Source organism: Varanus komodoensis, unplaced genomic scaffold (assembly GCF_004798865.1).
Source record: "Varanus komodoensis strain SLA01 unplaced genomic scaffold, ASM479886v1 scaffold9, whole genome shotgun sequence".
Lineage (NCBI taxonomy): Eukaryota > Metazoa > Chordata > Lepidosauria > Squamata > Varanidae > Varanus > Varanus komodoensis.
The window spans coordinates 28453077-28468213 of NW_025336598.1; the positions used below are offsets into that span (position 1 = coordinate 28453077).

The following is a 15137-nucleotide window of genomic DNA, read 5'->3' on the forward strand; positions in this document are numbered from 1 at the left end:
ATGCATGTATAAACTCCAGCTCCGCCTTCCTCCTGCTGTTTTCAGACTTCATCTCCTATCTGCCCCCATGGGCAGGGGTTATGGAAGCTGTAGTCCAAAAACCTGGAGGGCACAAGTTGCTCTAGGTCATGCCCAATGGCCACAATTCAAAGGTTTCTTATGAATGCAGACAGGCTAGTTTGCACACGGAGCTTCCATATCCTCAAAGATCTCTCTATTCATCTCATGATAAAGCAAATCCCCATGAAATCCACTGTCTTGGTTCTTTATGAGCTTTCTTCCATTCACCTTGTCAATATGATGAGATCCTAAACAATGGGATATATGTCATGAACTTACCCATAGGGCCCTCTTCCAAGTGTCACTTCTGAAGAAGGCCCAGAAGGCAGCAGTGAGGGCGAGGACCTTCTTTGTGGCCCCGTTTATGGAATGATCTCCCCCGTGAGACCTGCTTGGCACTGATATTCATATCTTTTTGGTGCCTGGTTAGGACCTTCTTCTCTTAAGCATTTGGCAGCATATGATGAGGTTTTAATCACTTCTTGAATTTTTCATATTGATGGTTCAAAATTATTTTAGATATATGTGTTTCTTTTTCTGTGTTGTATGTTTATGTGGTTGTACATGTATGACTTTTACAAAAATTTTAATCTTTATAAACCAACGAGAAAGCTTTGGCAATTGGCCAGTATAGAAATGCAACAAATGGCTGAAAATACCCTTTTCAACTTCCAGTGACATTTCAAAGTCCCTTTACTAGTGTTGTTCATTTGGGTTGCTTATTTTGGATGCAATTTCTAATCAGTCAGCACTACTTGAGTTCAGTGCAAAAGATACTAAAGGCTTAGAGAGTTTATTATTAATAATACTTGTACACTATTTAGTATAACTAATAGATAGATAGACAAACAAACAGATGGAGCAATCAGTACTGTTTAAAAAACCCTTTGGAGAAATGGAAGCAGCTTTATATCAGTTCAGGATCCGCAGGGTGTCAGGTAGAGAAGGGACAACACTGCTTGCCACCTGATCCTTTGGAGGGGAGATGCTGGGGCATGAACTGCATGCCAAGCAGGCACTCTGCTGCTTATCTAGAGCTCTTTAGCAGTCACTGGGAATGCAGGAAGCAGCCTTATGCGGAGTCAGACAGTGGGTCCACCTACCCCAGTATTGCCTCTGTTCGCAGCAGCTCCCTAGAGCAGTTTTAAGCAGGGATCTTTCCCTATGCAACCAGACCTTTTGCATGCAGAGCAGCTGCTCTGCCACCAAGCTACATAGGGCCCTTCCCAAAGTTAGCTAAAACTGTTCCAAAAATAAAAATAACTAGGCTCATTCTTTACATTTTAAAAATGATTTTTAAAGTCTGCACCGATAGTGTAAATAGCATATTTCTACACTAATATGAGACTGCCTTTCCCAAAAGTGCTATTGTATGATGGAAATTTCAGGAGGTAAAAAAGGAGAAGAAGGAAGGACCAGGGACAAGACGTGATAACTGGGAGGCAACAAGTTACAGTCATTTCAAACCTTCATTCAGTCAAAGCTCCTGCTGGCAGGCAATATAAAATAGACAGCAGACATATTTTTCTATGCCCTGGATTGATGGGCCGTTCTGCAAACAACTAAGATGAAACATTCCGATGCAGAAAAGCACAGCTTCTTGCAAACATTTTCCTTTTAACAGTTTTTCACATGTTAAATGGAAGGGGAGAAAGTAAAATAAAAATTTTCTAAATTTGGGAGCTTGGGAGTGTTCCTCGATCTGGAGCTGTCACTGGAAGCTCAAGTGACTGCGGTGGTGAGGAGTGCTTTCCTTCAGCTTCAGCTGATCCATCAGCTGCGTCCCTACCTGGAGGAAGATTGCCTAGCAACAGTAACACACGCCTTGGTTACTTCCCAGTTGGATTTCTGTAACACGCTTTATGTGGGGCTGCCCTTGAAGACAGTCCGCATACTTCAGATGGTGCAGAACAGAGCTGCCAGGATGCTGTCGGGGACTGGGCATTATTCTCATATAACCCCAGTCCTCTACCAGCTTCACTGGCTTCCCACCGAAGTCTGGGCTCAATTCAAGGTGCTGGTTATTACCTATAAAGCCCTTAACGGCTTGGGACCTGGATACCTAAAGGAACGCCTTCTTCCCTATTTGCCCTCCCGCCCCCTGAGATCGGCAGCAGAAGCCCTCCTCCAGGAACCCTCTGTGAAAGATATTAGGAGGCAGAAGAGGAGGGCTTTCTCTGCGGTGGCGCCCCATCTATGGAATGCGCTCCCCAGAGAGGTCCGCCTGGCGCTGTCATTATATGTTTTTCAGTGCCAGGCTAAGACCTTTTTATTTCATCAACATTTTAATAAGCTTTAATATTGTATTTTTATTATATTTTTAACTGCAGCCAAAGTGGGTCGATTTGTTTATGTGGATTTTATGTTGATATTTTGTTATAATTTATTTATATTGATATTTGTATTTTATTTATGTAAGCCATCCTGAGGCTTTTGCAATGGGACGGCATATAAATATCACAAATAAATAAATGTGCTTTTAGCCAGATCATTATTTCATCACTGGTATCTCTCCTGCAACTAATTTGCCATTGCATGCTTGGGTGACGCCAAGGTTTAACAAATCCAAAACTTTTTAAAACTCTAAGTAGATATTCTCCCCACTCCACTCAAAACACACACATCATCACACAGTCCAATGATGGCTGATCATGCTAATTAGTCAGGGATTGTGGACTGTCATCCAGAAGAAGGGGGGGGGGGGGGGAATGGGAAAAAGAGTTGGTAGAATACCCCACTTGGAAGGAATGGTTGAATGAAACCCTGAACAGGAGCTCTTCCATTAGAATGGATGATACACTGCAGTAGTTGGTTGCAAGTCCTACTTGTTTAACCTAACTTGATTTCAAAGCAGCAAAACTGATCTTAATCTAAGTGGCTGGACTTGCAAACACACAAATCCACATAAGGTTTCATCTGACAACAGGTATGATGAAAGGCTACAGAGGTGAGTGCTTATTTATTTATTTCTTCATGAATGCATGCATGCTTTGGCACTTCATCCAGTTTGGCACCACACTAGGACTGGGAAGAGATAGGCTTCACAAGAATGCATGTTGATGAGCACTCTTTGTGACTGATTTAGCAGCCAATTTTAGATCTACCTAATAGTTTTTCTATCTAGTCCGGGTTTTGCTAATTTGCTTCTTAGAATGTTGTGGGGCACTATGTTGAAAGCGTTGCTAAAGTCTAGGTAGATTATGGCCACAGTGTTCCCTCTGTCCATTTGGGAGGTTACCCAGTCAAAAAATGAGATTAAATTAGTTTGACAGGATTTATTTTTGATAAAACCATATTGGCTTCTATTAATCACTGCATTTTCTTCAAGCTGCTTGCATATTGCTTTTTTTAATAGTTTTCTCCAGAACTTTTCCAGGGATTGATGTCAGACTAACTGGTCTGTAGTTCCCAGTTGTTCTTTTTGTCCCTTTTTGAAGATAGGGACAAAGTTAGGTCTTCTGCAGTTGTCTGGCACTTCTCCTGTTTTCCAAGATTTATTGAAGATAATAGCCGGTGGTTCTGTGTAGTTCCTCTGCTAGCTCTTTTATGACTCTGGGATGGAGTTCATCAGGCCCTGGAGATTTGAACCTAGATATTCCTTGACCATTTATCTGTCAATCTTGGACTGCCATCTCTCACTTTCAGCTTGTACTTCCTCCTGGTTGTAGAGTTTCTTGTGGGAACAGACTGAGGCAAAGTAGGAACTGAACACCTCCACCTTTTCCTTATCATCTGTTATCACTCTTGCATCCACTTCAAATAGCTGGACACCCTTCTCTTTCACATGCCTTTTGTTTTGGATGTATCTGAAGAAGGCTTTCTTGTTGTTCTTAGCACCCCTTGTTATTCTCAGTTAATTTCCTGCTTTAGCCTTTCTGATGCTGTCCCTGCAATCTCTTGCTATTTGTTTATGTTCTTCCTTTGTGGCATGGCCCTGCTTCCACTCCTGTACATGTTCTTCCTTTCAGGTTGTCACTTTTTTTTTTTTTTTTTGGTGGAGCCATGTGGGCTTCCTCTGTTGTCTTCTCCACTTTTTTCTCATTGGAATTGTTCAGAGTTGTGCTTGGAGAATACTCTTTCTTCAAGAGCCATGGCACTTTGCTTATCATTGTTCATTAAAGGTGGCTTTCTTGAAGTTCAGAATATGTGTCTGGCTACAATTAACCTTTGTCTCCTTTATAGTTAACAATTTGAGTATCTCATGGTCACTTTCCCCCAGAGATCCCATGGCTGCTATTTTGTCCACCAGGCCATCTCTGTTAGTATTAAATCGAGGATAGCTGAGCCTCTCTTTCCTTCCTCTACCTTCTGCTGGAGGAATTTGTCAGCAACATATGTCAGGAATCTCTTGGAGAGGGCATGTTTGGCAGAAATTGTCTCCCAGCATATATCAGAGAAATTTAAGTCCCTCGTGATGTTGGCAAGTTGTTTTTGAAGGCTGCACCCTTGTCCTCTTTTTGACCAAGTGGTCGGTAATAGATTATTATTACTATTATTATTATTATTATTATTATTATTATTATTATTAGAACATTTCTATGCCGCCCCTTGCCGAAGCCTCGGGGTGGCTTACAACACAATACAATACAATACAATATAAAAATAACAATATAAAATTAGAATTAATAATATAAAATAAATAAAAAATATAAACGATATAAAAGAAGTTATAAAAGAAAAGTTATAAAAGAAAAGAAAAGAAGTCGCCCTGGCCAGAATAAATAAGTAAATATTGTAAAGATGCCAATAACTATATTTTTTTCTTATTTTTTGCTCCCTTTAAATCAAGCCAGGTGCTTTCAATGGGGCTGCTAAGTTCTTGTATTTCTGTACAGATATATGACTCTCTCACATATAGTGTGACTTCACCTCCCTTTTTGTCCTTTCTATTTCTCTTGAACAGGTTGTATCCATCAATAGTAGAATTCCAATCATGTGAGTCATCCCACCAAGTTTCAGTTATTCCTATAAGATCGTAATTGTCCTCGTGTACTATGAGCTCAAGTTCATGTTGTTTCCCATATTGTGGGCATTGGTATAGAGACACTGAAGTTCATTCTTTTCATGCCCTGGTTTTCTTCCTACATTTTTTGAGAGATTGGTGTTTGGCCCTACTTGAGGTTTTTTCCTCCGTTGAAATAGATAAGTCTTTGCAGGTGATGGTATGCCATGCTGCACAATTCCCTCCCCTTGTTAGTTTAAAGCCCTCCTGATTAACTTTTTAATGTAGTGGCCAAACATATGGTTTCCTTTCCTTGTGAGGTACAGCCTGTCATTTGCCAATAGTCCATCTTCCAGGAACCTGAGCATGTGGTCCTGGAATCAAAATCTCTCTTTACAGCACCACCATTGTAGCCAGTCATTCACTTGAAGGATTTTTCAAGATAATCAACTTTGTTTATTGGTACTTTGTTTATTGTTTGTCAAAATATTCTCAGCCTCTCCCTATGGAGGCTAAGCCATGATGGGTCCAAGTGCTCAGAGACAACGAGTGCGAAAGGCATCACCCACAGTGCATCAGCCTGGCAGAATGTTTTGGACTTTGGTTCCCATTAGCACCAGCCAACATATTTTTGCCCCAACATGCATTACTCTACTCTTGCTTACATTGAACTGCACCTGCCATTTTGATGCCCATTCTCCCAGCTTGGAGGGATCCCTTTGGAGCTCCTCACAATCCCTTATGGTTTTGATGATCCTAAATAGTTTGGTAGCATCGGCAAACTGATTAAGCTGCCAATTGGATCGATTGAAAGAGTGGAATGAACTAAAAGTAGATAAGCTTAGGCTGGAAGGAGTCATTTGCAGTTTCTCAATTATGTCCTTCACATTCTTCCTGAATAAATAAATAGATAAATAAATAAATAAGTGCCCTCATAGCCTTTATTTTGAATTTTCTGCATGGAACACATTCTCAGTACAGCCCAGTTTCAGAGTAACTTGACAGGCCATCTGAAAAGTAACTATAAAGAAGAGTTCCTTGTATACAAATGTGTTGTGTCTGTTTCTATGGGCTCATGCATGGCAGGCAGGCCAAGAGCCAACCAATCCAGCTCCCTTTGGCTGCAACTCGGCACAGTTCCTTCTAAGCAAACCCCGCTTTGTGCATTACACTTTTAAAGGGGCTCCGTGTGATTCCAAGGGCAGCATCTTCCCTTGGCTGCTCCCCAGTGGCTGTGCATTGGATGTGGACATCTGCAGGGGGAAGGCCTAAGCGAGCAGCGGTCAGAGGCTGGGTCTTTTAATTAAAATTTAATGAGGCAGAAGATCATACCTCAAGAACAAGCCAGAGTTGTCCACCCACATATTGATCTGCTTTGTAAAACATTCCATAAAATTTAACAACATTGGGATGATTCGGAAGAAATTGCAAGATGTTGTATTCTGCTTCGATTTCCTCATCCACATCCTAAACAGGAGAAACAAAGAGAGATGCACTTTATAAATAGCAGTGCTTTTATCACTACCAGATTCCACTGAAAATGATACACTGAAAGCCATCAGATCAAAGTTATTCACAAACAAAGAAAAAAAACACACACGCGCAATGCACTAGCGATGCAATCCTGGGCTTGTTTGGACAGAAAAAAATTCCTACAACCCCCACATTCCCCAGCTAGGAGGGAGATGTAGGACCATTTAATGTCTCTACATGTGCAGGATTGTGCCCTAGGGCATAACTCTGCGGCAGCAAACACCATTTGAGAGGCCATATCCAGAGTCCCCATTCTGAGCTCCTGCAGTTCTGGAGGTGGGACTCCAAAGGCTGAGCCTCTGCCTGGCTCACAGTCAGCATGGAAAGAACCACAGCAGCTGCCCATCCCGCAGGCTGCCACAAGAGCTTGGGGGGGGGGCGCATATGGGGGGAAAGGAGGAGGCTGGGGCTGAAGGCAGCCATCTAGATAAAACACCCAGCACAAGGCCATGCAGTGATGGAGATGTGCCTTTGCTTCTGAGTTCAGAGGCTTTCGGCCATGGGGCACAGGACTGGGCTCTGCATTTATTAGTGTGAGCTGTAATCCGGCAGCTTAAATTCCCCTGAAGTTATCTCAAGATGATTTGTGACCTGCAGTCACAGAAATATGGCAATTTGTGAGCAATTTACAAATATAAAGCATGGTTAAGGCTCATTGTCAAAGGCACCAAAGGTATAAGACTGCTCTGAATTTAATGGAATTTACATCTGCATTAGTATGTTTCCTGTCTGTTGTTATTTTAAGAATATTCTGCCTATTTCATTACCTTTATCTGAAGCAGTTTGGGTTTCTTTTATGAAATCTTTTTCTTGACTGTAGCCTTCACTGGGATGAGGCTTCCTCCTTTCTGTTTAAATCTTATTATTTTAAAAAATAGTGTTATCTATAAATACCTTAAATACACACAAAGAGTGCCAAAGCAAGAGAAAGAATACAAAACTACTGATGAAAGTGCTGAGTCAGGACTCCTGTCCATAAAATAAATAGGCCAGTTTACATGTCCTTATATACACAATGAATGTTACATACATACACATTTGTGATTCAGCGCATGCACGGGATAGGGCTGAAATTGGTGGGGGAACATCAGCCTGGCATGCAGACAATCCCAGGTTCATTCCCTGGAATTCTGTGGAATTCCTGGCTCTCTTCCAGCTGATTTAGTTTGCCATACCTAGCAAATTGCCAATTCCCCATATGTGGAATCCAACGTGTGCACCGAACACTGGAATTAATAGCCTTGGGTTTGAGTCCAGCCAGGGCTTGCCTCAAGGGTAGGTGCAGTTGGGAACCTGCTGAGGGCCACAGCAGGAGCCTGCTGATACGTCTTCTGGGCATTGCTCCTCCTCTTCACCACTGCAACCTGCTTGTTCGCCTGCCCCATGCTCTGGCCCAGACAGGGGTAGTGGGGAGGAGGAGAAGCAGCCGATGCCCCTGCCTCCTTGCGCCCTGGTGCTCTGTAAGGGGCAGCAAGGATGAGAAAGTAGATGAGCAGCCAGAGCAGCTGAGGACAGTGGTGGTGAGAAGACTGACTCCCTGAAAGGAGGAAGGGGGGCCCTTGAGGGGGTCTTGCCCAAGACCCTGCAAAAACCTGGAGTTTGTACTGCAAACCCCCAGAGATCGTTATGTTCGCTTGGGACTGAATGCAACGTTAGACAGCTACCTTGCTTTCAGCCATCCTCTGTGATTGTATACCTGACCACGTACTCCAAAATGCTTCCATTCTTCCTGATCATGGAGAATGAATTTCACATTCTTTGTGTGCATAAAAGACAAGTTACTTTTTAAATGGTTAATTTTGCTCTTCTCTTACACTTATAGGATCCAAAATCTTCACTGCTGCCAGACTCCCATCAGTCTTATTAGCAACTTTGTAGACTTTACCATAGGTCCCCTTTCCAATGGTTTCGATAATTTCCCAGGTATCCAAAGGATCAGGCAAAGATTCCAGTCCAATCATATTCTGGTTATACTGAAACAATCCATAGAGTGGCTTCCTGGGGATTGGGTGGGTGAGAAAATAAGAAATTTATTCATTTGACATCCATAAGCAAATTTCCATAGAGATATGTGAGATAAAACAATGTTAATGTGTTCTGAGGACATCTCCAGGAATCACAAGAGCATCTGGACATCATTTTTAAACACTTTAGCCATTCGCATCAAGAAGTCACATAATCTTTCATCTAGCATCCTATTGCAAACATCTTCTTAGTATCCGCCCCTTTCTTACCCAGTCCACTCCAAACACTTCGCCTTTGCCTGTGAAGTTCTCCACAGTCTTGCTATCTCTCAGCTCTGCTTTCTCATAATCATCTCAACTATTCTATTCTTCTAGCTCAACTGCCCCCAGAAATGTCCACACCCTCTCCATTGGTGTATTATGTCTGGAAAACGCTTTCCCTGAACAGGCAAAGGGCATGACATCTCTCCCTTTCTTCAAATCCCTCCTCAAGCCCACTTTTTCTGCCATGTCTGATCAGTTCATCCCTTGCTCCTAACTCTACACAGATTTATGAACACACTTCTGAGGGAATGGAGAATGTTGTTGAGAAATATAGAAGCTACAGCTTCATGGCCAGCATCACAGATATGTTGCCAACTTCAAAGCCAGTGCAGGCATTTCTTGGTATTAAAATGCAGTAGCTATGAAGAGCTGCCCAAAGATGTCAGTGAAGGGATTCTGAACCTTTTGGGAGATGTTCCTGTGGGGGAACTATGCAAGCCGTTGATGGGTGGGACCAAAGGTAAAGCAGGCAGGCCAAAAATATCAGCATATTTTAGCTTCAAGCACTTAACTACTGGCAACTAGCCCTTCGAAGAGGTATCTCAACCTTTGAGGGCAGGGACACTACCGAAAAGTCAGAACACCACTTGGGGATGTACGAAGGATCTGTTTTGGGGTGGGAATCTGTTGGATTCTCTGGCCTCCGGTCCACTTCGTTGTGCCTATGAGTCCAAATTCCTGGTAAGCATGCCAGCATTTGCACAGCACACAATAGGAATCAGGTCCTCTGTTAATGCTGCACAAGCAGCGTCACATGCCCACATCACATGCAGCAGCCTTTGTTTGTGCTGCACAAAACATGGCATGTGGCACGGAGGAAGGTCGCCAGTAATGCAACATTCATTCCACAAGCACTGACAGATTTCCTCTCCACTCAGCTCAATTTCTAAGCCAGGGCCAAGCACAAGAAGAAATCTGCAGACACCAGAGGGATGGATTCCACAGAGCTCCATCACAGCCTTAGAACCACCTAAAGATTAGAGGCTGGGGGAAAGGGTGTGAGTCCAGACAAAGAGGCTAGTGGTTGGCAGAATGAGTGTGGAGCTCATTCTGTGTACATTACTGCAGACATTGCATCCATCTGCAGGAAGGCTTGCCTGGGATCCCGGGGTGGCCTGACTCTACACCCCTACTTAATGTATAGCACACTGACAAATGGCTATGATTTGCAGTCATCTGAAGCAGGGATCGGCTACTCTGGGAGAAGATTGTGGATTCTGGATAGCCATGTTGTTGTTGTTAGTCGCAAAGTCGTGTCCGACCCATCGTGACCCCATGGACAACATTCCTCCAGGCCTTCCTGTCCTCCACCATCATGGAAGAAACACATGCACACAGCAGCTCCAGTAGTAATGGACCCTGTATACATCATCCTTTTTACAGCTGCTAGATGACCATAATTTGTTAAGTTGATTAGTCACTCGTAATTAAAGATGAGTTAGTTGATGTTTCCTCAGTGAGAACAAATATTCCAGCAAACATCGGAAAAATATTCTCCCCTGGTCAGGGGGACTGTCCCTGCAGAAAACACTTTTCAGGCTTGAATACTCTGCAGTATGAATAAAGGGAGAAATTGGTAGGGTGTGTTTGTTTGTTTGTTTAATTGGGAAGCAAGAACTCTCTGAGGTTTAGCTGAACTTGTAGCTTCCTGGAGTCCTGTATGAGGTAGGGATATCTGAGTATTTCATGTCTGTTCACATATATGCAAGCGCCATTTGGTGAATTGATGAAAACATTTTTACGATGCCTTCAACTTTGTGGGGCTACTGATGATAAATACATTGCTCCTTTAAAAAATATTTTTTTATTTCTTCTTTGTACAAACACATGCTTATTTTATGAAGTTAAATGTATGAGTTCTTTGAGTCAATGGTTCTGTATTCATCTATCTCTAAACCAAGGCTTATAATTACAATCATGAGTTGCATCAAGTCTTGGGCTTACATGATACTGCCTCCCACCTCCTTCTCTAGTGGGGCCACAAAGAAAATTTATCAATTTTTGTTATCACTTTAGAGTAACTACAGCTTGTCATAACATCTGACCCCAGACAAACTGCATTTAGTTTCATCTATGGTCACTGAGAGCAAGCCAATTTCAAACCAAAGTTTATACAGCTGGCTTGTTTTACCAATCATATGTTAAAATAACCACAAATTGGGGTTCTGATGTGGTTTGTCTAAAATTGGAAGAGGAACTTTCCAATCTGTTTCTCACAGCCATGCCTGAGACTAAGGAACAATAGAAGACAACATTTTTCAACTAGCTAATCCATGTTAATGTTAAGAATTGTGCATCTTGTATTAAACCCAACCCAAAAGCCTTTCTAGCTTGATTAAAGTTATCACCTATTTACAAGGGACCTGATTTAGCCACACCTATTGACCGCAACTCAGTGACAGGAAGGACAAACTTATATGAACAAAGTCTCAGGTTGCCCACCCCTGAATAAAAGGAACTTCAGTGTGGGGGAACCTGCTTCCTGATACCACGGAAAACCAACCAAACCAGATGCGTGGTCTTGCTCAAGGTAAGGTAGTTTCATTTGTTCATATGCAGCAAATTTATAGATCATGAACTAAGGGGCCAGATGAGAGACTTCTTAAGTGAGACCCAATATAATCTACATCAGCCTTACCCAACTTGACTAGGTATAAGGCAGTTTTTTAGACAAGATGGTATTCTTGGCTGACCTGAAAAATCCCAAGAGAGTTTCTAATGCTTTGGTAAATGCCTAGGTTGGATTGGTACAAGATGTTCTACAAGAAGCTGCTCTTGAAGCTGACTCTTGAAACTACAAAAAGCTTGAAACATTAACTAGCATGATATAAAATGCTGCAATATATCTCTACACTCCCGTTCTGTATGCTCCTGGGCTCCAAACATGGACATGGTTATTACCTTTAAAGCAAAGATGAGGAATATCTGGCTGTTCAGATGTTTGGACTATAATTTCCATTGTCCCTAACTATTGGCTTTGCTGGCTGAGGGGCTGATGTGAGCTGTAATCAAAACCAGGTTTAGGGAACCCACTTGAGGAAAACTGACCTACACTAACCTGAAAAAAAGAAAAGTCTTGGTGATATTTACACTGGTTTAAAGCTGTTTCAGTCTTTAAAGTCCAAAGCCACCTAGGGTCTGGTTATCTAAGGCATTACTGCCTTCTTATGAACCTGCCCAGTTATTAAAATTTCCAGGAGTGGCCCTCTTGAGGGTACCATTACCTGAGTAGCCACATTGGTCAAGCACATATGATAGCACTTTTTTCTGTATTGCACTGCAAAAAAAAAGTTCTTTCAAGAACCATAACTGTTGATCCTTCTTCTGCATTTTGGAAAGAATGTGAAGAAACATCTTTTCATAGAATCACAGAAGGCACCAGGAAGGCCATTGGGTCCAACTGCCTGCTAGTGCAGGACATCAAGTTACACCATCCCTCTGAGATGGCTGTCCAGTTGCATCTTAAATGCCTTTGGTGTGGGCATTCCACAATATCCCCAGGTAATTGGTTCCATTCTTCTATTTCTCTAAAAGTCAGAACTTTTTTTCTGATGTCCAGAAAATTTGGACTCCTGTAACTTGAGACAATCATTCCGTTTTCAGAACTCTGGGGTGATGGAGAAGAGGTCCTGTCCTTCCTCTTTGTGACAGCCTTTCAAGTACTTGTAGAGTGCTATCCTATCAGTCCTCTTTTCTTTAGGCTCTCATGCCCAGTTCTCCCAATCTCTCCTCACAGGGCTTTGTCTCCAGACCCTGGATCATCCTTGTTGTCCTCCTCTGAACCCTTTTCAGTTTGTCTGCATCTTTCTTAAACTAGGGTTAAGAAAGTACTGGACACAGTACTCCTGATGAGGTCTGACCGGCACTGAGTATAGAGGAACTACAACTTCACATGATTTGGAAGTTTTGCTTCTATTAATACGGCCTAAAATAGCATTTGCCCTTTTTACAGCCACACTGCAATGTCAACTCATATGTAGCTTGTGATGTACAATTCCATGATCCTTCTCACTTGCAGTATTGTTGTGATGCATTCGCTTTCTTTTTCCTAGGTGTAAAACTTGGCATTTGTCCCTATTGAATCTCATTCTGTTTTTATCAGCCCAGCATTTCAACGTGTCAAGGTCACATTTAATTTTCCTTCTGTCTTCCAGGGTATTAGCTATACCAACTAGTTTTGTGTTGTCCTTAAATGATGTACTTGTATTAATGTTTTGCTTCATCAAAATGTTCTTGTTTTCTGTAGTGTTCAGGGGTTTTTTGTTTTTAAAATGTTATATATTAACATATATATTATCTTCATCACTTTCTAACAAATAAGGAAGGATGTAAATGTTAATAAATAAGTGCTGAGAATGATCACTTCATCCACATAGCTTTCTTCAGTGTGTCTGCTCGTAATTTACAGGGACTGTTGAAGGAGTGACATGTTGTTGAGCAGAACACAGGGCCACAATTTTATTTAGTAGGGCGACATTAGCAGTACTTCATTTAACTTTCATAGTCAGCTGACTCAGCTATTGAGAAATACAAGCTATATGTACATGTATATATATAACTGGTGTCTACAATTTCTAGATACAAGCCCAACAGGAGATAACCACAGCAAGTTCTGCACACAATTATTGTCCTTCCATTAACATGAGAAGCTTAAAAAAATAACTTGTAACATCTGTCCTCTTTGTCTAAAACATTTTATCTGTCAAGACAGATTAACCTAGGTCTGGCATGATAGTCTTTTAAAAGTTGAAAATACAAGCCAGAAACCTTTTTTAACCTCAGTAACAGAAACAGCTGGTTTTCTCCCTAAGAAAGATGAGGATAGAGCTATCATTAATTATTGCTTTGGAAAAGAGGGCTTGGGGAAGAACTTCAAATCAATCTCACATTTTTAATAATCCTAAGCATTACCTTGACAGTAGACAATCTTCTGTAAAATGAATAGCACACACATAAAACAAATATGATACTGCAGAAACCTCTACATCATCACCCTGATAAAGGATGTAACTGGCAATATTCAGATACAATTCCCAGAATCAAAATTATTATCTTGATGAACAGTGTTCCACTGAATCATTGCTTCTGGCTCAAGCACAGTAGAGCTCTCACCTAAAACATCCATCATGGGGACTATGTGCTTGAGTAGCATAGATCCACTTCACGCAATGGAAGCGTTACCCTACAGGTCCCCATGGCAAGGCATGGCATGCCTCAGGTTGCAACATGAAAATGTTCCTCGGCGAGAGTCCAGTTTTGTGTGAGTGGGCTTCTGCCTGGGGACTTTTCCCTCCTCCTTCTATACCCAAACCTGTTTGGGAGGGATCCCAGTCCCAATCAGATTCTGAGGGCATGTGGTGGGGAGGCGGGTGAAGAGAGAAAGGGAAATCATTTCCCTCCCCAGTTTGGCTGGGGAAGCTGTTCTGTCACCGGAAGAGTTAGCCAGATCCTTCCCCGGGCCTCTGGATCTCCTAACATAGCAGATGTGGCTTTTTCCAGGTGTGGCCGTCTGCTTTGCCTCCTGTTTTTACCTCCAGTGGAAAAGACTCCCGGAGTCTTGTTCCGTGTATCATGAGGAAACAGGCAGTTGATCAGACCAGGGAGGAATCTGGAGGGGAGAGAGACATGGTCCCTGCCTGATTTCCTACAGTTGGGGGCTTAACTCCCTGTGATGTTCCCCAGCAGTCCTGACCTGCTGACCATGCGTTCTTCCCATCTCACTTCAGGCCTTTTCTTCCCATATCTTGAAATGGGGTGACCTTCACTACAGTGCAAGAAGACTGAAAAAGTAAGAGTGCAATGAGCAGAGAAATTTCCATTGTTGTTTCTCCTTAGAAAAGTTTCTCCTTGTTCGTACATGTTCATTGTACGAACATGTTCATTGTACAACAAATGTGACTTGGAGTCCATGTCAAGCAGCTACACCTTTATGTTTACTCTGGAGGAGGAGCAGCACCTGATCCAAATAAAAACCCTAGCAAGGGGTTGGGGAGAGGGCTGAGAGGGTCTGAATCAGATCTCTTGCACCTACTCTAGAACAAAGAGGAAGAGGAAAAGGAAGCAGCAGCAGCAACAACTATTAGGTATGGATATCAAATAATGCCTGCTTTGCCCCAAAAGGAAGCCCCACATGATTTTGGAAGACATTTATTTTCTCAGCTCTGTTCTTATTAAAAAAACAAACAAACATTCCTACATTCCAGCCTTGTCAACAGGTCAGTTTGCTGGTGAATCCATGTCCCGATGTTTTTATTCCTGAATGTACATGACCTCCCCCTGCCCCCCCCTTTTTAATGGAAGGGTTCCCCCACCCC

The 15137-nt window shown here is 42.3% G+C and overlaps 1 protein-coding gene across 1 annotated transcript in view; it reads right to left on the reverse strand.

Moving 5' to 3' along the window:
* Positions 1-10863, reverse strand: part of MYO3B (myosin IIIB) — a 210217-nt gene extending 199354 nt beyond the window's left edge. Inside the window, 3 exon segments of the mRNA XM_044418298.1 lie at positions 6335-6469; positions 8350-8533; positions 10835-10863. Of these exon segments, the coding sequence (XP_044274233.1) occupies positions 6335-6469; positions 8350-8533; positions 10835-10863 (348 nt within the window).
* Positions 10864-15137: the final 4274 nt, after the last annotated feature.